Below are 27,122 nucleotides of genomic sequence, written 5' to 3' on the forward strand. Positions count from 1 at the left end.
ACAATTTGACTCATACACTCAATGAGACACTTACAACGATAAGACAAAAGACACAATTATAACATGACACGTGCACTCAATTATAAATACACATAACTACAGAACTGACGTATTTGTATCTAGTTGACTTGCCGTTTTTTATTCAGTTAGTAAATCTGTTTTGCTGCATACAGCTTTTATGAGTAGACAGATACTAACAATATGAGCTGACTCAGTGATCAATCTATGGACTTGTACGTAGTGAGGAGAGTCTTAGGCTGATAACCTCAGCATATCCTTTTATTACAATCTAATGATATGGTATAATTGGCATTTATAGGTCTTTTGCATGACGCACAAGGATACTCTCTAAAAAGCAATGTCGAATGTTGGGGATGTTGAGCAGTACAATCCGTCTAACAGAATTAAGGGCTTGAGTGAGCAGGCCAGCTCCGTACGTGTGGACAGCAGAATTCCAGCTAAGCGATATTTCCGAACAAGTCTTGAGATGACTAGAATGGCCAAAGTTTACTATGCGGAAGATAACTTGGAGTCTGCTTTTGTTCTGTACCAAAAGTATTTGAGCCTTCTGTTAGAACATCTTCCTCGCCACCCTGAGTATAACTCAACAGAATTGCATGATTTAAGAAAGACTGCTAAGAAGGTACACTCAGGAGTAGCTATATAGCAGTAGGCATATGTTTATACTTCAGTGTAGCTGCTCAACCGATAACTATGCATTGCTTTGTTGTAGTTTTGCAAGGAGGCTATAAGTTCTGCAGAAGAGATCAAGACGAAGCTTAAAGCTAACTATGAAGTCGAGTATCGAGATAAACAGCTTGCCGAGGTAAGCTAAACTTTAGAGTTGTGCATCTGAGCTATCAAACTTGATGTAAATCATGTGGCAGTCGTAAAGGTCATAGTGCTACTTTTTGTGGCTAAATTATATGACAAATTTTGATGTAATATTTAGTCACTCAGACTGCAAAAACTGCGAGAGGAAGAGGAGCGACGGGCAGAAGAAGAGCGTGTGCGGGGGGCGGAAGCAGCTGCTCGTCAAGCAGAGGAAATCGAAGCAAGAAAGAAGCAGGTGAGTTGGAATCGCTTGTTCACCGGTACACTAGTTTAGTTGTTGAGATGAAATTCGTAACAGTCTAGAATGTTCTGCATCATAACAGAATAGTGATTGTACAAAATTGGCCTAGTGTGGTTTATTAAGTACAGTCGAATAAAGCACGGAAAGGTATTCTGTTCTGATATTTGTTTTGTATTTCAGACTGTCGTATTCTGGATCAAATACTCTTATAGATATTCATTGTATTTCATTTAATTCTATATTTTATAAATTTGACAATACATAGTACTTGTAATTACATGTGGCTACATATCAGGCATTAACATACCAAATAAATTAATACTAAAGTTTGATTTGTGTGTCAAAACCTTTGCATGTTTTAGCAAATATTCCTGTAAGAATGCAATGTAATATATTTTGTTAGATTTACTCCAGAGCCCAAAATCAAATGAACATATATAGCATAGAAACAAATACAATATGGAAAACTGTATAAAAACTGAATTTGAAAACTTAACCCACTCAAACCGTTATTCTTTATAATTAGTAAAGTCATTATTCTCATGGACGGGACTCAAACTCATGAATTCTGTTGAGCATACAGACATTCTACAAACACTATACAGACACTCTACAGACACTATACAGACACTATACAGACATTCTACAGACACTCTACAGACACTATACAGACACTCTACAGACACTCTACAGACACTCTACAAACACTCTACAGGCACTCTACAGACACTATACAGATACTATACAGACACTATACATACACTATACAGACTCTATACAGACTCTATACAGACACTATATAGACACTATACAGACACTATACAGACACTATACAGAAATTCTGAGATTGATACATGATGAGATTGATACAATAAACTCTGGACTAAACAAAATAAAAAGCTGGTGTAATCAAAATAAACTTACATTAAATATTGATAAAACAAATTATATTGCAATAAAAAACCCACAAAACAAATTTTCGCTAGCTGGAAATTTAAAAATGAATCATTTATCTATTTCTGGGACAAACAACATAACATTCCTCGGTATAACTATAGATCAAACACTAAATTGGTCCGCTCATATAACTAATTTAAGACAACAACTTCACAAACGCTTAGGTTTAATTTACCTAGCTTCTAGCTAACTTCCTACTACTACCCTCATATTACTATACAACAGTTTGATAAACAGTAAAATAATATACTGTATTGAGGCATGGGGGAATGCACCTGTTACATACATAAATAAAATACTTACCATACAGAAAAGATTACTTAGAATCATTTATCATAAACCTCCCACATATTCTTCTGCTTCACTGTTTAAACTTAGTAACATTTTACCTATTCATCAACTTTATACTTTACGCATTTGTATTCTAGCACATAATAAATTCTACAACTGTCCTTCATCACATTCAGCTTACCCTACTAGACATTCATTACTATCTCTTTCACTCCCGTCTTCTTCTACTACGTATGGACATAGACAAGTCTTATATCAGATGGCCCGGGCTTGGAACCTATTGCCTGGCAGTCTACGCTTGATTGCCAATGCTCACAAATTTAAAGTGGCTTTGAAACAACATCTGCTTGGATTACTGGAATAGCTTAGGTCTATTGACTATTAGCTGCTTTGTCTGCTGACTTGGGTTAGGCGCCATGATTAGCTCTGTTATTGCGCATGTGGACCCTCATTTTCTACAAATCTCTTATCTTTTATATGTTGTATGTTAAAATAATGAAAATAAATACATACATACATTCTACAGACACTCTACAGACACTCTACAGGCACTCTACAGACACTATACAGACACTCTACAGGCACTCTACAGGCACTCTACAGACACTATACAGACACTCTACAGGCACTTTACAGACACTATACAGACTACAGACATTATACAGACACTAGATAGACACTCTGCAGACACTATACAGACACTATACAGACACTCTACAGACACTATACAGATACTTTACATACACTATACAGACATTCTACAGACACTCTACAAAAACTCTACAGACAGTATACAGACACTCTGAAAACTGAGCTAATCACATCATTTTATGAATTTGCAGACAAATCTTCACTATAATGAGAGCTATAATAAATGTTACTATAATATTACTAGAATGTTCCGTAACGTTAAAATTTTTTCGCTTTAAGAAGATTGATGAGAGCAGGCTGTCAGAGCTCCATGCATTACCAATGGCTTATTTAATGTTGAAAAGAAGGCCCTTTTCAAGCAATGCCATACTCATATAGAAATCTTAAAACTTTTGTTGACCGTATAGATGCTCCACAATTTATCCCAGTAAAAATCTAAGAATGCGCATGCATTAAAGACAATTGTTTTCTTCTTTAATGTGTTCATGGATTGTGGTCACGAATGTAGTATAGCAATTTACGCTTAAAATGACGCTTAAAAACATTACACCAATTGTTGAAAAATTTGTATATTAAAGCGAATGTAATTTGATGTTTGGCTGTCTGCGCGGCCCTATTGTAGCAACAGAAACGCAAGAGTAGACAACTTAAAGCTATCTTAATTATTGCTTATTTTCATGAACTATTTTGTAGAATGTTTGTGTTATTCAATGAGTAAAAAGGCAAGGGAGGCAACTTTGTAGAAAAAGAATGATGAAATCACTGAGAGTTCATGAGATTTTTTAAACTGGCTGCCTCCTTTTAAGAATATTAAAAAACCTAAAGACAGTGCCAGCGAGAACTAGTTTTGTGTCAACTGGATCAAGATTGGACTGCTGCGCCTATTTTTGATGGCTCTTATAATACTATTAATATAAAAATTTCTCTGCCAAATTCAAGGCCAGTTTTGCTGTTTCTTGATCGCATGTATTCAACAGTTGTCATGTCACTGCAGATGTGTGTAAAATGACATAGGGTGTGGTTCACATTCTACAGATGATGGAAGCTGAGGACAGGAAATATGCCATGTATGTTGAACAAGAAATGAGAAAAGAATCAAATCGAGTAGAACCCACTGCACCACCTGTAGCACCTGCTGCAGGTGGTACGGCACCTGCGGCAGTTGTGCCATTACCCACACATACAGAGTTGTCTCAGCCTGCAGTTCCCAGAAACGCGGTGAAGGTCTTACCTCAGCCCGCTTCTCTTCCTATTAATCCTCCTTCGTATGGAGACGTTCTCAATGAGCTCTCTCCTAGCAAACCGTAAGGATCTTTGGCTGTGTATTTATCTTTGCTAGGGTCTGTATGGAGCTGATCTACATTTGTTTACACATACAGTAGATTTATTGTATGTTTTGTATGCTTGTAAATGGGGACATGTATGCTGCTCAATGTCCTACAGGGTTCCATCAATTGATCGTTCAACGAAGCCAGCAACTCATTTTACTCAAACAGACAGCGATGCGTCATTCAGCACTAACAAATACGGGTTGAAGACCGTGACAGTACCTGTATCCATCCCACAGCGGTTCACTCAGCTCGCTCAACCTAACACTACAAAGAACATGGAAACATGCGGGCTGCTTTTCGGCAAGCTGGTATGCATCATCTCCGCATGTCACCGTAATGGAGAGTAAAAGCTGTTTTGATTGGCTCAGCATATTCATTAACTTCCTTGGGTGCTACATACATATGTACATTTCTTGGGTGCTACATACACATGTACATTCCTTGGGTACTACATACACATGTGCATTCCTGAGGTGCGACATACACATGCACATTCCTTGAGTGCTACATATACATGTACATTCCTTGGGTGCTACATACACATGCACATTCCTTGAGTGCTACATACACATGTACATTCCTTAGGTGCTACATACACATGCACATTCCTTGAGTGCTACATACACATGTACATTTTTTCGGTGCTACATACACATGTACATTCCTTGGGTGCTACATACACATGCACATTCCTGGAGTGCTACATACACATGCACATTCCTTGAGTGCTACATACACATGTACATTCCTTGAGTGCTACATACACATGTACATTCCTTTGGTGCTACATACACATGTACATTCCTTGAGTGCTACATACACTTGTACATTCCTTGGGTGCTACATACAGATGTACATTCCTGGAGTGCTACATACACATGTACATTTTTTCGGTGCTACGTACACATGTACATTCCTTAGGTGCTACATACACATGTACATTCTTTAGGTGCTACATACACATGTACATTCCGTAGGTGCTACATACAGATGTACATTCCTGGAGTGCTACATACACATGTACATTCCTTAGGTGCTACATACAGATGTACATTCCTGGAGTGCTACATACACATGTACATTCCTTAGATGCTACATACACATGTACATTCCTGCTGTTCATTTTGATAGAGAACAGAGGATTTTTAAAACTCTAGATACTCGAGGGTACATCTACCTTCAACTAACACCCACATAGATATTTTCAAAATATTTTTATGTTACCTCGTGCCATATAGCTCTGTATTGTGATATGCTCTATTCTCATAAGATAAGCAGAGCTTGGCAAGAGGTTGGAGTTGTTCTTTCATTAAGTAATACTTTCACAGGATAGTAATAAGCATTATAAAGCATCCTATCCTCATCATTTTTAGTCTTACCAAACAGTTACTAGCGATGCATGCTGAAGGTCACAAGGCATGACTTGTTGTCGCGGCCCTGACAGGGGGCGCCTAGTAGCATTGTATGTCTAGCCCGGGCACATTCTATTGCTAGAAGATTTTGTCAGGGCCTTCACAGGGGGCCTACTAACATTGTATGTTTAGCCTAGGCACATTCTATTGCTAGAAGATGTTGTCAGGGCCCTTACAGGGGGCCTACTAACATTGTATGTCTAGCCTGGGCACATTCTATTGCTAGGAGAGGAGTGAGTTCCATATTACGCATGTTGTCATCCCGAAACAAAAAGGCGCCCCTGACTCATGCACCATGCTAAATGAGGAAGAGATTTTTCAGTTCCATGATGAGCATGAGCTCATTCAGCTAGGCTGGATCCATGTAAGCCCCGCCTTTTTCTTTTCTTATAATTATCTTCTCCTGTTCCTTTTGTTCTTACTCACACTTGATGTAAACATTTATTTATAATTTATTGGAATTTGTGTCTCAAAACCTGCATCTTTGCAGACACATCCTACCCAGACAGCCTTTCTTTCTAGCGTTGACCTGCACACCCACGTCGGTTATCAGATAATGATGCCAGAAGCCATAGCAATTGTGGTTGCGCCAAAGTTTAATGAGTAAGTATAGGTTTATATATCGCTCACGGCTCAGTTATTTTGGAATAGTTGTGAGTTTCATTTGACAAAACATTTCGACTGTGTCAGGAGAAGAAATTGCCATGAATGCAAACATGTAAACATGTTGTTGTCTCATTTCTAAAGCTCTTGTCTCATCTTTAGAGCTCTTGCAGGCTCGGTATTTTTCAACTTACTCCAGAACACGGGCTAGACTATATCAGCAAGTGTGCAATTCCTGGTTTTCATCCTCATCCTAAAGAGCCACCACTCTTCCAGGTAAGTCCTCATCCTACAATCGATTGTCGACTCATGATCACCCTCACATACAATTTTTTACGCACGTCGTAAAAATTTAGTAAATATTTGACTCGATGGGTATGTCCGGGGTATGTAATTTCTGACATCTGACATTTCCTAAAACATTTAACTTTTGTGAATCATGTAATATGATCATATAATGTAATCACATACAATATGTATGAATCATGTAATATGATCATATAATGTAATCACATACAATATGTATGAATCATGTAATATGATCATATAATGTAATCACATACAATATGTATGAATCATGTAATATGATCATATAATGTAATCACATACAATATGTATGAAGCTCTCCTTCTCCTAATTAAGTTCTACAGTATTCAAATAATATTACCTAATGTAATAATTATTATGTATTATAATGTTTATTATTATAATTATTATAAGATTATATAATAATATTATATGTTCAAATAGTATAAAATTATATTATAAAAGTCATGGATGTCGGGACTAGTGTCAGTAGTGTAAGAAAAGGAAAGCAGTGTTTTTCTTAGAATTAATATATTCGTAGTAATATAAAATATGAACAGACATATTTTGTTTGTTTAATTCTCTTGCATCATTTGGTTGATATCATTGAGAAGGAGAAGTAATCATATCAGATATCATGGAGAAGTAATGTGAGAAAATGTGTAGATTCTAATTATGATAACTAAAAATAACATGTAAAAATATCAACGATAAAAATCTACCCATATATACCCTAGCTATTAATCCAGGTTAATTGAAAGTTCACAAAGCCTGAAAGTTATAATAACTCCATATCTCTCTACCACCAGCTCTACATAAACCCTGTCCATATCTCTCTACCACCAGCTCTACATAAACCCCGTCCATATCTCTCTACCACTTGCTCTACATAAATCATGTCCATATCTCTCTACCACCTGCTGTACATAAACCCTATCCATATCTCTCAACCACCTGCTCTACATAAACCCTGTCCATATCTCTCTACCACCTGCTCTACATAAACCCTGTCCATATCTCTCTACCACCTGCTCTACATAAACCCTGTCCATATCTCTCTACCACCTGTTCTACATAAACCCTGTCCATATCTCTCTACCACCTGCTCCACATAAACCCTGTCCATATCTCTCTACCACCTGCTCTACATAAACCCTGTCCATATCTCTCTACCACCTGTTCTACATAAACCCTGTCCATATCTCTCTACCACCTGCTCCACATAAACCCTGTCCATATCTCTCTACCACCAGCTCTACATAAACCCTGTCCATATCTCTCTACCACCTGCTCTACATAAACCCTATCCATATCTCTCTACCACCAGCTCTACATAAACCCCGTCCATATCTCTCTACCACCAGCTTTACATAAACCCTATCCATATCTCTCTACCACCTGCTCTACATAAACCCTGTCCATATCTCTCTACCACCAGCTCTACATAAACCCTGTCCATATCTCTCTACCACCTGCTCTACATAAACCCTGTCCATATCTCTCTACCACCTGCTCTACATAAACCATGTCCATATCTCTCTACCACCAGCTCTACATAAACCCTGTCCATATCTCTCTACCACCTGCTGTACATAAACCCTGTCCATATCTCTCTACCACCTGCTGTACATAAACCCTGTCCATATCTCTCTACCACCTGCTCTACATAAACCCTGTCCATATCTCTCTACCACCTGCTCTACATAAACCCTGTCCATATCTCTCTACCACCTGCTCTACATAAACCATGTCCATATCTCTCTACCACCAGCTCTACATAAACCCTGTCCATATCTCTCTACCACCAGCTCTACATAAACCCTGTCCATATCTCTCTACCACCTGCTCTACATAAACCATGTCCATATCTCTCTACCACCAGCTCTACATAAACCCTGTCCATATCTCTCTACCACCTGCTGTACATAAACCCTGTCCATATCTCTCTACCACCTGCTGTACATAAACCCTGTCCATATCTCTCTACCACCTGCTCTACATAAACCCTATCCATATCTCTCTACCACCTGTTCTACATAAACCCTGTCCATATCTCTCTACCACCAGCTCTACATAAACCCTATCCATATCTCTCTACCACCAGCTCTACATAAACCCCGTCCATATCTCTCTACCACCAGCTCTACATAAACCCCGTCCATATCTCTCTACCACCTGCTCTACATAAACCCTGTCCATATCTCTCTACCACCTGCTCTACATAAACCCTGTCCATATCTCTCTACCACCAGCTCTACATAAACCCTATCCATATCTCTCTACCACCAGCTCTACATAAACCCTGTCCATATCTCTCTACCACCAGCTCTACATAAACCCTGTCCATATCTCTCTACCACCAGCTCTACATAAACCCCGTCCATATCTCTCTACCACCAGCTCTACATAAACCCCGTCCATATCTCTCTACCACCTGCTCTACATAAACCCTGTCCATATCTCTCTACCACCTGCTCTACATAAACCCTGTCCATATCTCTCTACCACCTGCTCTACATAAACCCTGTCCATATCTCTCTACCACCTGCTCTACATAAACCCTGTCCATATCTCTCTACCACCTGTTCTACATAAACCCTGTCCATATCTCTCTACCACCAGCTCTACATAAACCCTGTCCATATCTCTCTACCACCAGCTCTACATAAACCCTGTCCATATCTCTCTACCACCTGCTCTACATAAACCCTATCCATATCTCTCTACCACCAGCTCTACATAAACCCCGTCCATATCTCTCTACCACCAGCTTTACATAAACCCTATCCATATCTCTCTACCACCTGCTCTACATAAACCCTGTCCATATCTCTCTACCACCTGCTCTACATAAACCCCGTCCATATCTCTCTACCACCTGCTGTACATAAACCCTGTCCATATCTCTCTACCACCTGCTCTACATAAACCCCGTCCATATCTCTCTACCACCTGCTGTACATAAACCCTGTCCATATCTCTCTACCACCTGCTCTACATAAACCATGTTCATATCTCTCTACCACCTGTTCTACATAAACCCTGTCCATATCTCTCTACCACCTGCTCTACATAAATCATGTCCATATCTCTCTACCACCTGCTCTACATAAACCATGTCCATATCTCTCTACCACCAGCTTTACATAAACCCTATCCATATCTCTCTACCACCTGCTCTACATAAACCCTATCCATATCTCTCTACCACCTGCTCTACATAAACCCTGTTCATATCTCTCTACCACCTGCTCTACATAAACCCTGTCCATATCTCTCTACCACCTGCTCTACATAAACCCTGTCCATATCTCTCTACCACCTGCTCTACATAAACCCTGTCCATATCTCTCTACCACCTGCTCTACATAAACCCTATCCATATCTCTCTACCACCTGCTCTACATAAACCCTGTCCATATCTCTCTACCACCTGCTCTACATAAACCCTGTCCATATCTCTCTACCACCTGCTCTACATAAACCCTATCCATATCTCTCTACCACCTGCTCTACATAAACCCTGTCCATATCTCTCTACCACCTGCTCTACATAAACCCTGTCCATATCTCTCTACCACCAGCTCCACATAAACCCTATCCATATCTCTCTACCACCTGCTCTACATAAACCCTATCCATATCTCTCTACCACCTGCTCTACATAAACCCTGTTCATATCTCTCTACCACCTGCTCTACATAAACCCTGTCCATATCTCTCTACCACCTGCTCTACATAAACCCTGTCCATATCTCTCTACCACCTGCTCTACATAAACCCTATCCATATCTCTCTACCACCTGCTCTACATAAACCCTGTCCATATCTCTCTACCACCTGCTCTACATAAACCCTGTCCATATCTCTCTACCACCAGCTCCACATAAACCCTATCCATATCTCTCTACCACCTGCTCTACATAAACCCTGTCCATATCTCTCTACCACCTGCTCTACATAAACCCTGTCCATATCTCTCTACCACCTGCTCTACATAAACCCTGTCCATATCTCTCTACCACCAGCTCCACATAAACCCTATCCATATCTCTCTACCACCTGCTCTACATAAACCCTGTCCATATCTCTCTACCACCTGCTCTACATAAACCCTGTCCATATCTCTCTACCACCTGCTCTACATAAACCCTGTCCATATCTCTCTACCACCAGCTCTACATAAACCCTGTCCATATCTCTCTACCACCTGCTCTACATAAACCCTGTCCATATCTCTCTACCACCTGCTCTACATAAACCATGTCCATATCTCTCTACCACCAGCTTTACATAAACCCTATCCATATCTCTCTACCACCAGCTCTACATAAACCCTGTCCATATCTCTCTACCACCAGCTCTACATAAACCCCGTCCATATCTCTCTACCACTTGCTCTACATAAATCATGTCCATATCTCTCTACCACCTGCTGTACATAAACCCTATCCATATCTCTCAACCACCTGCTCTACATAAACCCTGTCCATATCTCTCTACCACCTGCTCTACATAAACCCTGTCCATATCTCTCTACCACCTGCTCTACATAAACCCCGTCCATATCTCTCTACCACCAGCTTTACATAAACCCTATCCATATCTCTCTACCACCAGCTCTACATAAACCCTGTCCATATCTCTCTACCACCAGCTCTACATAAACCCTGTCCATATCTCTCTACCACCAGCTCTACATAAACCCTGTCCATATCTCTCTACCACCAGCTCTACATAAACCCTGTCCATATCTCTCTACCACCAGCTCTACATAAACCCTGTCCATATCTCTCTACCACCTGCTCTACATAAACCCTGTCCATATCTCTCTACCACCTGCTCTACATAAACCCTGTCCATATCTCTCTACCACCAGCTTTACATAAACCCTGTCCATATCTCTCTACCACCTGCTCTACATAAACCCTGTCCATATCTCTCTACCACCAGCTCTACATAAACCCTGTCCATATCTCTCTACCACCTGCTCTACATAAACCCTGTCCATATCTCTCTACCACCTGCTCTACATAAACCCTATCCATATCTCTCTACCACCTGCTCTACATAAACCCTGTCCATATCTCTCTACCACCTGCTGTACATAAACCATGTCCATATCTCTCTACCACCTGCTCTACATAAACCCTGTCCATATCTCTCTACCACCTGCTCTACATAAACCCTGTCCATATCTCTCTACCACCAGCTCTACATAAACCCTGTCCATATCTCTCTACCACCTGCTCTACATAAACCCTGTCCATATCTCTCTACCACCTGCTCTACATAAACCCTGTCCATATCTCTCTACCACCTGCTCTACATAAACCCTGTCCATATCTCTCTACCACCAGCTCTACATAAACCCTGTCCATATCTCTCTACCACCTGCTCTACATAAACCCCGTCCATATCTCTCTACCACCAGCTCTACATAAACCCTGTCCATATCTCTCTACCACCTGTTCTACATAAACCCCATCCATATCTCTCTACCACCAGCTCTACATAAACCCTGTCCATATCTCTCTACCACCAGCTCTACATAAACCCTGTCCATATCTCTCTACCACCAGCTCTACATAAACCCTGTCCATATCTCTCTACCACCTGCTCTACATAAACCCCGTCCATATCTCTCTACCACCAGCTCTACATACACCCTGTCCATATCTCTCTACCACCAGCTCTACATAAACCCTGTCCATATCTCTCTACCACCTGTTCTACATAAACCCCGTCCATATCTCTCTACCACCTGCTCTACATAAACCCTGTCCATATCTCTCTACCACCTGCTCTACATAAACCCTGTCCATATCTCTCTACCACCTGCTCTACATACACCCTGTCCATATCTCTCTACCACCAGCTCTACATAAACCCTGTCCATATCTCTCTACCACCTGCTCTACATAAACCCTGTCCATATCTCTCTACCACCAGCTTTACATAAACCCTATCCATATCTCTCTACCACCTGCTCTACATAAACCCTGTCCATATCTCTCTACCACCAGCTCTACATAAACCCTGTCCATATCTCTCTACCACCTGCTCTACATAAACCCTGTCCATATCTCTCTACCACCAGCTCTACATAAACCCTGTCCATATCTCTCTACCACCAGCTCTACATAAACCCTGTCCATATCTCTCTACCACCTGCTCTACATAAACCCTGTCCATATCTCTCTACCACCAGCTTTACATAAACCCTATCCATATCTCTCTACCACCTGCTCTACATAAACCCTGTCCATATCTCTCTACCACCTGCTCTACATAAACCCTGTCCATATCTCTCTACCACCTGCTCTACATAAACCCTGTCCATATCTCTCTACCACCAGCTCTACATAAACCCTGTCCATATCTCTCTACCACCTGCTCTACATAAACCCTGTCCATATCTCTCTACCACCTGCTCTACATAAACCCTGTCCATATCTCTCTACCACCAGCTCTACATAAACCCTGTCCATATCTCTCTACCACCAGCTCTACATAAACCCTGTCCATATCTCTCTACCACCTGCTCTACATAAACCATGTCCATATCTCTCAACCACCTGCTCTACATAAACCCTATCCATATCTCTCTACCACCTGCTCTACATAAACCCTGTCCATATCTCTCTACCACCTGTTCTACATAAACCCTGTCCATATCTCTCTACCACCTGCTGTACATAAACCCTGTCCATATCTCTCTACCACCTGCTCTACATAAACCCTGTCCATATCTCTCTACCACCTGCTGTACATAAACCATGTCCATATCTCTCTACCACCTGCTCTACATAAACCCTATCCATATCTCTCTACCACCTGCTCTACATAAACCCTGTCCATATCTCTCTACCACCTGCTCTACATACACCCTGTCCATATCTCTCTACCACCAGCTTTACATAAACCCTGTCCATATCTCTCTACCACCTGTTCTACATAAACCCTGTCCATATCTCTCTACCACCAGCTTTACATAAACCATGTCCATATCTCTCTACCACCAGCTCTACATAAACCCTGTCCATATCTCTCTACCACCTGCTCTACATAAACCATGTCCATATCTCTCTACCACCTGCTCTACATAAACCCCGTCCATATCTCTCTACCACCTGCTGTACATAAACCCTGTCCATATCTCTCTACCACCTGCTCTACATAAACCCTGTCCATATCTCTCTACCACCTGTTCTACATAAACCCTGTCCATATCTCTCTACCACCTGCTCTACATAAACCCTGTCCATATCTCTCTACCACCAGCTCTACATAAACCCTGTCCATATCTCTCTACCACCTGCTCTACATAAACCCCGTCCATATCTCTCTACCACCTGCTGTACATAAACCATGTCCATATCTCTCTACCACCAGCTCTACATAAACCCTGTCCATATCTCTCTACCACCTGTTCTACATAAACCATGTCCATATCTCTCTACCACCTGCTCTACATAAACCCCGTCCATATCTCTCTACCACCTGCTGTACATAAACCCTGTCCATATCTCTCTACCACCTGCTCTACATAAACCCCGTCCATATCTCTCTACCACCTGCTCTACATAAACCCCGTCCATATCTCTCTACCACCTGCTGTACATAAACCCTGTCCATATCTCTCTACCACCTGCTCTACATAAACCCCGTCCATATCTCTCTACCACCTGCTGTACATAAACCATGTCCATATCTCTCTACCACCAGCTCTACATAAACCCTGTCCATATCTCTCTACCACCTGTTCTACATAAACCCTGTCCATATCTCTCTACCACCTGCTCTACATAAACCCTGTCCATATCTCTCTACCACCAGCTCTACATAAACCCTGTCCATATCTCTCTACCACCTGCTCTACATAAACCCCGTCCATATCTCTCTACCACCTGCTGTACATAAACCATGTCCATATCTCTCTACCACCAGCTCTACATAAACCCTGTCCATATCTCTCTACCACCTGCTCTACATAAACCCTGTTCATATCTCTCTACCACCAGCTCTACATAAACCCTGTCCATATCTCTCTACCACCTGTTCTACATAAACCATGTCCATATCTCTCTACCACCTGCTCTACATAAACCCCGTCCATATCTCTCTACCACCTGCTGTACATAAACCCTGTCCATATCTCTCTACCACCTGCTCTACATAAACCCCGTCCATATCTCTCTACCACCTGCTGTACATAAACCATGTCCATATCTCTCTACCACCAGCTCTACATAAACCCTGTCCATATCTCTCTACCACCTGTTCTACATAAACCATGTCCATATCTCTCTACCACCTGCTCTACATAAACCCTGTCCATATCTCTCTACCACCAGCTCTACATAAACCCTGTCCATATCTCTCTACCACCTGCTCTACATAAACCATGTCCATATCTCTCTACCACCTGCTCTACATAAACCCTGTCCATATCTCTCTACCACCAGCTCTACATAAACCCTGTCCATATCTCTCTACCACCTGCTCTACATAAACCCTGTCCATATCTCTCTACCACCTGCTCTACATAAACCCTGTCCATATCTCTCTACCACCTGCTCTACATAAACCCTGTCCATATCTCTCTACCACCAGCTCTACATAAACCCTGTCCATATCTCTCTACCACCTGCTCTACATAAACCCTGTCCATATCTCTCTACCACCTGTTCTACATAAACCCTGTCCATATCTCTCTACCACCTGCTCTACATAAACCCTGTCCATATCTCTCTACCACCAGCTCTACATAAACCCTGTCCATATCTCTCTACCACCTGCTCTACATAAACCCCGTCCATATCTCTCTACCACCTGCTGTACATAAACCATGTCCATATCTCTCTACCACCAGCTCTACATAAACCCTGTCCATATCTCTCTACCACCTGCTCTACATAAACCCTGTTCATATCTCTCTACCACCTGCTCTACATAAACCCCGTCCATATCTCTCTACCACCTGCTGTACATAAACCATGTCCATATCTCTCTACCACCAGCTCTACATAAACCCTGTCCATATCTCTCTACCACCTGTTCTACATAAACCCTGTCCATATCTCTCTACCACCTGCTGTACATAAACCCTGTCAATATCTCTCTACCACCTGCTCTACATAAACCCTGTCCATATCTCTCTACCACCAGCTCTACATAAACCCTGTCCATATCTCTCTACCACCTGCTCTACATAAACCCTGTCCATATCTCTCTACCACCTGTTCTACATAAACCCTGTCCATATCTCTCTACCACCTGCTCTACATAAACCCTGTCCATATCTCTCTACCACCTGTTCTACATAAACCCTGTCCATATCTCTCTACCACCTGCTCTACATAAACCCTGTCCATATCTCTCTACCACCTGCTCTACATAAACCCTGTCCATATCTCTCTACCACCTGCTCCACATAAACCCTGTCCATATCTCTCTACCACCAGCTCTACATAAACCCTGTCCATATCTCTCTACCACCTGCTCTACATAAACCCCGTCCATATCTCTCTACCACCTGCTCTACATAAACCCTGTCCATATCTCTCTACCACCTGCTCTACATAAACCCCGTCCATATCTCTCTACCACCTGCTGTACATAAACCCTGTCCATATCTCTCTACCACCTGCTCTACATAAACCCTGTCCATATCTCTCTACCACCTGTTCTACATAAACCCTGTCCATATCTCTCTACCACCTGCTCTACATAAACCCTGTCCATATCTCTCTACCACCAGCTCTACATAAACCCTGTCCATATCTCTCTACCACCTGCTCTACATAAACCCCGTCCATATCTCTCTACCACCTGCTGTACATAAACCATGTCCATATCTCTCTACCACCAGCTCTACATAAACCCTGTCCATATCTCTCTACCACCTGCTCTACATAAACCATGTCCATATCTCTCTACCACCTGCTCTACATAAACCCCGTCCATATCTCTCTACCACCTGCTCTACATAAACCCTGTCCATATCTCTCTACCACCTGCTCTACATAAACCCTATCCATATCTCTCTACCACCTGCTGTACATAAACCCTGTCCATATCTCTCTGCCACCAGCTCTGCATAAACCCTGTCCATATCTCTCTACCACCTGCTCTACATAAACCCTGTCCATATCTCTCTACCACTTGCTCTACATAAACCCTGTCCATATCTCTCTACCACCTGCTCTACATAAACCCTGTCCATATCTCTCTACCACCTGCTCTACATAAACCCTGTCCATATCTCTCTACCACCTGTTCTACATAAACCCTGTCCATATCTCTCTACCACCAGCTCTACATAAACCCTGTCCATATCTCTCTACCACCTGCTCTACATAAACCCCGTCCATATCTCTCTACCACCAGCTCTACATAAACCCTGTCCATATCTCTCTACCACCTGCTCTACATAAACCCTGTCCATATCTCTCTACCACCTGCTCTACATAGACCCTGTCTATATCTCTCTACCACCTGCTCTACATAAATCATGTCCATATCTCTCTACCACCTGCTCTACATACACCCTGTCCATATCTCTCTACCACCAGCTTTACATAAACCCTGTCCATATCTCTCTACCACCTGCTCTACATAAACCCTGTCCATATCTCTCTACCACCTGCTCTACATAAATCATGTCCATATCTCTCTACCACCTGCTCTACATACACCCTGTCCATATCTCTCTACCACCAGCTTTACATAAACCCTGTCCATATCTCTCTACCACCTGTTCTACATAAACCCTGTTCATATCTCTCTACCACCAGCTCTACATAAACCCTGTCCATATCTCTTTACCACCTGCTCTACATAAACCCTGTCCATATCTCTCTACCACCAGCTCTACATAAACCCTGTCCATATCTCTCTACCACCTGCTGTACATAAACCCTGTCCATATCTCTCTACCACCAGCTCTACATAAACCCTGTCCATATCTCTCTACCACCTGCTCTACATAAACCCTATCCATATCTCTCTACCACTTGCTCTACATAAACCCTGTTCATATCTCTCTACCACCAGCTCTACATAAACCCTGTCCATATCTCTCTACCCCCTGCTCTACATAAACCCTGTCCATATCTCTCTACCACCTGCTGTACATAAACCCTGTCCATATCTCTCTACCACCAGCTCTACATAAACCCTGTCCATATCTCTCTACCACCAGCTCTACATAAACCCTGTCCATATCTCTCTACCACCTGCTGTACATAAACCCTGTCCATATCTCTCTACCACCAGCTCTACATAAACCCTGTCCATATCTCTCTACCACCAGCTCTACATAAACTCTGTCCATATCTCTCTACCACCAGCTCTACATAAACCCTGTCCATATCTCTCTACCACCTGCTCTACATAAACCCTGTCCATATCTCTCTACCACTTGCTCTACATAAACTCTGTCCATATCTCTCTACCACCTGCTCTACATAAACCCTGTCCATATCTCTCTACCACCTGCTCTACATAAATCATGTCCATATCTCTCTACCACCTGCTCTACATAAACCCTGTCCATATCTCTCTACCACCAGCTCTACATAAACTCTGTCCATATCTCTCTACCACCAGCTCTACATAAACCCTGTCCATATCTCTCTACCACCTGCTCTACATAAACCCTGTCCATATCTCTCTACCACTTGCTCTACATAAACTCTGTCCATATCTCTCTACCACCTGCTCTACATAAACCCTGTCCATATCTCTCTACCACCTGCTCTACATAAATCATGTCCATATCTCTCTACCACCTGCTCTACATAAACCCTGTCCATATCTCTCTACCACCTGCTCTACATAAATCATGTCCATATCTCTCTACCACCTGCTCTACATAAACCCTGTCCATATCTCTCTACCACCTGCTCTACATAAATCATGTCCATATCTCTCTACCACCTGCTCTACATAAACCATGTCCATATCTCTCTACCACCTGCTCTACATAAACCCCGTCCATATCTCTCTACCACCTGCTGTACATAAACCCTGTCCATATCTCTCTACCACCTGCTGTACATAAACCCTGTCCATATCTCTCTACCACCTGCTCTACATAAACCCTGTCCATATCTCTCTACCACCTGCTGTACATAAACCCTGTCCATATCTCTCTACCACCTGCTCTACATAAACCCTGTCCATATCTCTCTACCACCTGCTCTACATAAACCCCGTCCATATCTCTCTACCACCTGCTCTACATAAACCCTGTCCATATCTCTCTACCACCTGCTCTACATAAACCCTGTCCATATCTCTCTACCACCTGCTCTACATAAACCCCGTCCATATCTCTCTACCACCTGCTCTACATAAACCCCGTCCATATCTCTCTACCACCTGCTGTACATAAACCCTGTCCATATCTCTCTACCACCTGCTCTACATAAACCCTGTCCATATCTCTCTACCACCTGCTCCACATAAACCCTGTCCATATCTCTCTACCACCTGCTCTACATAAACCCTGTCCATATCTCTCTACCACCAGCTCTACATAAACCCTGTCCATATCTCTCTGCCACCAGCTCTACATAAACCATGTTCATATCTCTCTACCACCTGTTCTACATAAACCCTGTCCATATCTCTCTACCACCTGCTCTACATAAACCCCGTCCATATCTCTCTACCACCTGCTGTACATAAACCCTGTCCATATCTCTCTACCACCTGCTGTACATAAACCATGTCCATATCTCTCTACCACCTGCTCTACATAAACCCCGTCCATATCTCTCTACCACCTGCTGTACATAAACCCTGTCCATATCTCTCTACCACCTGCTGTACATAAACCCTGTCCATATCTCTCTACCACCTGCTCTACATAAACCATGTCCATATCTCTCTACCACCTGCTCTACATAAACCCCGTCCATATCTCTCTACCACCTGCTGTACATAAACCCTATCCATATCTCTCTACCACCTGCTCTACATAAACCATGTCCATATCTCTCTACCACCTGCTCTACATAAACCCCGTCCATATCTCTCTACCACCTGCTGTACATAAACCCTGTCCATATCTCTCTACCACCTGCTGTACATAAACCCTGTCCATATCTCTCTACCACCTGCTCTACATAAACCCTGTCCATATCTCTCTACCACCTGCTGTACATAAACCCTGTCCATATCTCTCTACCACCTGCTCTACATAAACCCTGTCCATATCTCTCTACCACCTGCTCTACATACACCCTGTCCATATCTCTCTACCACCAGCTTTACATAAACCCTATCCATATCTCTCTACCACCAGCTCTACATAAACCCTGTCCATATCTCTCTACCACCTGCTCTACATAAACCCTGTCCATATCTCTCTACCACCTGCTCTACATAAACCCTGTCCATATCTCTCTACCACCTGCTCTACATAAACCCTGTCCATATCTCTCTACCACCTGTTCTACATAAACCCTGTCCATATCTCTCTACCACCTGCTCTACATAAACCCTATCCATATCTCTCTACCACCAGCTCTACATAAACCCTGTCCATATCTCTCTACCACCTGCTCTACATAAACCCCGTCCATATCTCTCTACCACCAGCTCTACATAAACCCTGTCCATATCTCTCTACCACCTGCTCTACATAAACCATGTCCATATCTCTCTGCCACCAGCTCTACATAAACCATGTCCATATCTCTCTACCACCTGCTCTACATAAACCCTGTCCATATCTCTCTACCACCTGCTCTACATAAACCCTGTCCATATCTCTCTACCACCTGCTCTACATAAACCATGTTCATATCTCTCAACCACCTGCTCTACATAAACCCTGTCTATCTTCATTCTCACCAAGACTACATTTCAGGCCTCTCTTTAACTTATGTTGAAGCGCCAATAAAAACCTCTTATCTATTACTATATTAGTTGTCTTTCTTACATGTAATTTATTTAATCATATATACAAATAGCTGAAGTATTTAAAATTACATATTTTATCTGTGAGACAAGTTAAACTAGAGACAGTTAATTCTCATGGGATTATTATTATTATTGACTCCAACGTGACAGTTTGGACAAACTAAGAAAATCTTGGAATCCATTAGCGTTGTACGTCGCAGTTTGACTATATTTATAAATGACACTCCTTCTATAAGCATCACTCCATGTATACATGAAGTTTAATGAAGTTTTTAATAAAGTTTCTCTCTTAATAAAACCTCTAATTGAATGCCGTGGCACTCTATTTTTCAACCCTTCTTCTATATATTGGTGGTCAATTGGAGGTGGTGTTCAAATAGAGGCTGACGCTGTATTTTTCAAATGGCTCGTCAGAATTTTGGGAAGATAATTTTAGCCCTTTTATGCGCGAAGCGAATGTCCCTCATATTCCGCCTTCTTTTTTCGGCGGAACGATATTAAATCTTTTGGATGCAATACATCTGCTAACTTACCTCAAACTTGGCAAAGATCTCCTAATAAATATGGATTGAGAAATCGAGAAATGTCTCTACCAGTTGATATCTGGTAGAGTTAATATCATTGTAGGTTAATTGCTTGCAATTAGCCTACAATGATATTATAGCCTGTGTCCTACATTGCAATTTGTTGGAACTTGCAAATTTTATTTCATTCTAAATTTGAAGATATATTTTTATTTTATATCTTTGTTTAACAATGGTGAATAAAAGCTCATAGCACTCATTGATATATTTGCTACAGTTTGCAGCCAAAACTGGCTTTTTATGTGCAATAGAATAAGAGTTACGAGAGTCGATTCATTGTAAAATCAGATTACTGCAATGATGCTATCAAATAATATGCTATAAATCTGCAAATTTACAACTTATTTAATGATAATCCCACGACCAAACGAGCGGGAGCGAAGTTTGAGAGTTTTTATGATAAATGCATGTGCACACCTTACGAAAATTATTCATCAACAATGAGACTAACCCTTGTTTTGAAATCTCATCAACAAATTTAACCATCGTTTTGTAGAGTTGTTAAAGTATAATAACGATACAAAACACATATAAGCCTATTTAAATATGTTACCAAGTCTTTGTAAACCGTCGGCGTTATCTTAAAACTTACCCATCTGAACGGATTATACACAAGTAGACAAATTAATTTGGCTGAAATTCTTCACAAAACGTTTGACAAGCTTAGTTTAATAAAAGTTAAGACCGGAAATTGAAACGCCGAGCGACAGAGAATAGAACGATTAAGTCGTGCGCATTTCACCAGTCTATAGCTTTGTCGAATTGCCGAAGGTTTCTGTAATTAACGTAGGAGTACTGAAATCATTTCATTACGTAGTATAGATTTTCTAAAAATCTATATAAATATCACAACTTCTTGATATTGCTAGCTATGACGTTTTGAAATGTAAACAAAATTGTGCATTGGTTTTATATTACTATATTGATAATATTGGTTATTCTAATAATATCAGTGCATTTTACTTCTAATACTGGCCAGTATTGCATTTCTCCTATTGCAGGGGGAGAGATATAAACATAATCTTTTCTTTTCATTATTGCTATTTGTTGTATATAATAACACCCAGTACATTACAGTTACCATTGCAGTTATCCTATTGCACTGCAGTGCCATTTGACTGCTAATATTGCATTTCTCAACCATCAGTACCCTTTCTTTTTTTCCAATATCTCTTTGGTCGTGAGCTGTATGACAGTGGAATTTCTAGTCTATTAAATGATACAAATATATATTCATGAACAAGTGACATAAACGAATCATACTTATATTACATGCAGAAACAAAAATTAACGCTTCTGAAACAAGACTATTTGCATTGTTTGCTCGATTAGTTGCTTTTTCTGATTGTTGCTTTCAATTAAACAAACATCTTCTGGTTGTTCAATACCTTCCACGATGTCTTTTGACCTCAACTCTTTTTCTGCACTGTTGAACTAATTGGTATTAGCGTTCAAATAATTTTTGGCAGAGCAAAACTTTACGCGTTGCATTTAGCACAAATGCAATGCATGAAAGTTTTGCTCGATAAACGTAGCCTTTGGCCCAAAACTAATCATTCATCTACTATCGTAAATGTAAACCGTTTGTTATATGTTTGTACTTTGAAGTATCAAAACCACGGTGAACAAATAACTACTATTAGCTTGAGACAGTTATTGATTATTTCTATGGTGCTGCGTTCAAAGTTTTAACTGAAAAAAAAACCAAAAAGCTTTAGAGTTGGACAGCGAGAGAATTGATCGTTGTTGATGTAAACAAATCATTATTAATACGATTTTGTGGACACTTTTCTACTGATCAGATATTATGGGCTCATAAAGATCAAAGATTGTCAAATTCGCAGTTAAATGGAGGTGATGTTCAAATAGAGGTGGCGTTCAATTAAAGGTTTTATGGTATAGTTTATTTCTTACAAACTTTTCATCGGAGTTGGTGGAGAGACAAAAGTTTTCAGCAAAGTTCTTTCGTAACGTACTATGACTGAGACTATGTTGAACATAGTCTCAGTTGGCATTGCTTGAACAACTAATGGCTGCAATAAATTTTACCAAGCGTCACTAACTCCTAACATGATTGTCTATATCTACTTCCTAGGCAACGCTGTTATAATGTCTAATGCCTATCATTTGTCATTGTTGTGTCCATTTTAGCTTTATCTACTCCTGATATAGCCCTATAAAACATCAGCTTTGTTTCTAATTCTAGTATTACGATAATTTTTTCTGCAGATTTATTTTGACTGATTAGCTTCTCTTAGTAATTGAAGTATATAAGCGCAATTTTCTGGTTATTCTATAAATCTTTTTGATACGTATTATGTGATTGGCTGGTGTGATAGCTTTGTCCTATTGGTCGAACACAGGCAGATGAACACAACGACACGCGACCGTCATGTTATTGTTTGGACAACCCGCAGTCTTATTCCTCTTATTCCGCAGCTCTTTCTATACCCGAGTAACTTACTTCTAATCAGAGCCTCTCAGTGTTTTGTACTTTGTATGACTCATATATTTTCTAAGGAAACATCCAAACCACTTAGAGCCTGTGTTTGTTGTCTAAGCGGAGCCTAGTTAAAGTGCATTTATATACAGAACTAGCTGTCTTTGCTTTATACGTTTATCGTACCTCATTGATAGTAACTGTCGACAAGTAGGCGTCCTTTGCTCAATGACATTTGTACACGGAAGAAATGGTGGAATTATTACCACTCTGACTTAGAATTCTTTTCTGCAAATTGCCTGACCACATACTACTGAAAAATTAATTTTAACTTTACATGCAGCTGGTCTGAATGTAACTGACTGGTTTTATGATATTATTATTATTTCCATCAGAAATAACTTTTTTTGGTGATCCATTACTTGTTATAAAAAACAAAACAATTTTCAGACGCTTTTATTGTATAATTACATGTACCTTGTGTAGGTATTCTTGTCGCTTTCAATAGTTGGAAGCGACAATTTCTGCTCCCAAGTGGTCGTATTCTATAAGAGTATTGATTTTACAAGAGTAGATATGGCATTGATCTTTGCACCGATGCATTATTAACCACAAGTTTCACTAAGTGTATCAGTGTGCTGCAGTATTACATAGTTAGGTGTATCAGTGTGCTATAGTATTACATAGCTAGGTGTATCGGTGTGCTGTGGTATTACATAGCTAAGTGTATCGGTGTTGCAGTATTACATAGCTAAGTGGATCAGTGTGCTGTGGTATTACATAGCCAAGTGTATCGGTGTGCTGTCGTATTACATAGCTAAGTGTATCAGTGTGCTGTCGTATTACATAGCTAAGTGTATCGGTGTGCTGTGGTATTACATAGCCAAGTGTATCGGTGTGCTGTAGTATTACATAGCTAAGTGTATCAGTGTGCTGTAGTATTACATAGCCAAGTGTATCGGTGTGCTGTCGTATTACATAGCTAAGTGTATCAGTGTGCTGTCGTATTACATAGCTAAGTGTATCGGTGTGCTGCAGTATTACATAGTTAGGTGTATCAGTGTGCTGTAGTATTACATAGCCAAGTGTATCGGTGTGCTGTGGTATTACATAGCTAAGTGTATCAGTGTGCTGTCGTGTTACATAGCTAAGTGTATCAGTGTGCTGTGGTATTACATAGCCAAGTGTATCGGTGTGCTGTCGTATTACATAGCTAAGTGTATCAGTGTGCTGTCGTATTACATAGCTAAGTGTATCGGTGTGCTGTGGTATTACATAGCCAAGTGTATCGGTGTGCTGTAGTATTACATAGCTAAGTGTATCAGTGTGCTGTAGTATTACATAGCTAAGTGTATCGGTGTGCTGTAATATTACATAGCTAAGTGTATCAGTGTGCTGTGGTATTACATAGCCAAGTGTATCAGTGTGATGTAGTATTACATAGCTAGGTGTATCAGTGTGCTGCAGTATTACATAGCTAAGTGTATCGGTGTGCTGTAGTATTACATAGCTAAGTGTATCAGTGCGCTGTAGTATTACATAGCTAAGTGGATTGGTGTGCTGTAGTATTACATAGCCCAAGTGTATCAGTGTGCTGTAGTATTACATGGCTAAGTGTATCAGTGTGCCGTAGTATTACATAGCTAAGTGTATCGGTGTGCTGTAGTATTACATAGCCAAGTGTATCGGTGTGCTGTGGTATTACATAGCCAAGTGTATCAGTGCGCTGTGGTATTACATAGCCAAGTGTATCAGTGTGCTGTAGTATTACATAGCTAAGTGTATCAGTGCGCTGTGGTATTACATAGCCAAGTGTATCAGTGTGCTGTAGTATTACATAGCTAAGTGTATCAGTGCGCTGTGGTATTACATAGCTAAGTGTATCAGTGCACTGTGGTATTACATAGCCAAGTGTATCAGTGTGCTGTAGTATTACATAGCTAAGTGTATCAGTGCGCTGTAGTATTACATAGCTAAGTGTATCAGTGTGCTGTAGTATTACATAGCTAAGTGTATCAGTGTGCTGTAGTATTACATAGCTAAGTGTATCAGTGCGCTGTGGTATTACATAGCCAAGTGTATCAGTGTGCTGTAGTATTACATAGCTAAGTGTATCAGTGCGCTGTGGTATTACATAGCTAAGTGTATCGGTGTGCTGTAGTATTACATAGCTAAGTGTATCAGTGCGCTGTGGTATTACATAGCCAAGTGTATCAGTGTGCTGTAGTATTACATAGCCAAGTGTATCAGTGTGCTGTAGTATTACATAGCTAAGTGTATCAGTGCGCTGTAGTATTACATAGCTAAGTGTATCAGTGTGCTGTAGTATTACATAGCTAAGTGTATCAGTGTGCTGTAGTATTACATAGCTAAGTGTATCAGTGCGCTGTGGTATTACATAGCCAAGTGTATCAGTGTGCTGTAGTATTACATAGCTAAGTGTATCAGTGTGCTGTGGTATTACATAGCTAAGTGTATCAGTGCACTGTGGTATTACATAGCCAAGTGTATCAGTGTGCTGTAGTATTACATAGCTAAGTGTATCAGTGCGCTGTAGTATTACATAGCTAAGTGTATCAGTGTGCTGTAGTATTACATAGCTAAGTGTATCAGTGTGCTGTAGTATTACATAGCTATGTAATACCACAGCACACTGATACACTTAGCTATGTAATACTACAGCACACTGATACACTTAGCTATGTAATACCACAGCACACTGATACACTTAGCTATGTAATACTACAGCACACTGATACACTTAGCTATGTAATACTACAGCACACTGATACACTTAGCTATGTAATACCACAGCGCACTGATACACTTAGCTATGTAATACTACAGCGCACTGATACACTTAGCTATGTAATACTACAGCACACTGATACACTTGGCTATGTAATACCACAGTGCACTGATACACTTAGCTATGTAATACCACAGCGCACTGATACACTTAGCTAAGTGTATCGGTGTGCTGTAGTATTACATGGCTAAGAAGGTATTTGTTAGTAAGTTTGGCATTTCATGATGTAAATGCCCTTTTTGCTAACACTACTATGAGACGTGTTTTGGTGTAATTAGTCATAGCTTACCATAATAATTTTTTAATAAGCAAATTTTCTATCTATGCTTAGTCCCAGAATATTACCATGTCTGCGATAGCCATGGTGCACAGTATACTAAACCTTGTAGAAATGTGACCATGTCACGATGGAGCCATCACGTTTACCCGTCTTTGTTGACCTCCGGTGACAGCCTAACCTCAAGATAGTACTACTATACTTGGCGTTATAACAAGTAATTAAGAATGGAAGGTTTGGAACAATTCCTGACTCGCTGTAGGCCAATAGTGGTGCTTCTCTATTCTTATTCGTTTGGCCGTTTTTTAACTTTGCTAGTAACACTATAGTTTTGTAAGTTATTTTTGGTTGAAGTCACTAACATAGCTGCTCTACAACTATATTTTATATTAAACCAAAGCTGTAGTAAGCTTGACTGAACATTGTCTAGCTCCATATTGATTCTCTCTAC

General features: G+C 40.8%; 1 protein-coding gene across 1 annotated transcript; it reads left to right on the top strand.

Moving 5' to 3' along the window:
* Positions 1-324: 324 nt before the first annotated feature.
* On the top strand, positions 325-27,091 carry LOC137395286 (STAM-binding protein-like). The gene is made up of 9 exons (XM_068082163.1): positions 325-643; positions 734-826; positions 953-1,069; positions 4,010-4,278; positions 4,418-4,613; positions 5,944-6,081; positions 6,208-6,320; positions 6,494-6,596; positions 26,784-27,091. Exons 1-9 carry the CDS (start codon positions 359-361, stop codon positions 26,841-26,843), a joined length of 1,374 nt encoding a protein of 457 aa, XP_067938264.1. The 5' UTR covers positions 325-358; the 3' UTR covers positions 26,844-27,091.
* Positions 27,092-27,122: the final 31 nt, after the last annotated feature.

Source organism: Watersipora subatra, chromosome 4, assembly GCF_963576615.1.
Source record: "Watersipora subatra chromosome 4, tzWatSuba1.1, whole genome shotgun sequence".
Lineage (NCBI taxonomy): Eukaryota > Metazoa > Bryozoa > Gymnolaemata > Cheilostomatida > Watersiporidae > Watersipora > Watersipora subatra.

What these genes read in the sequence shown, in the direction of transcription:
- LOC137395286 (XM_068082163.1), top strand. Translation starts at nt 359, where the DNA reads ATGTCGAATGTTGGGGATGTTGAGCAGTACAATCCGTCTAACAGAATT. An exon ending in TCGAAGCAAGAAAGAAGCAG is followed by an intron (nt 1,070 to 4,009) that starts GTGAGTTGGAAT and finishes CACATTCTACAG; the next exon opens with ATGATGGAAGCTGAGGACAG. An exon ending in TTCAGCTAGGCTGGATCCAT is followed by an intron (nt 6,082 to 6,207) that starts GTAAGCCCCGCC and finishes GCATCTTTGCAG; the next exon opens with ACACATCCTACCCAGACAGC.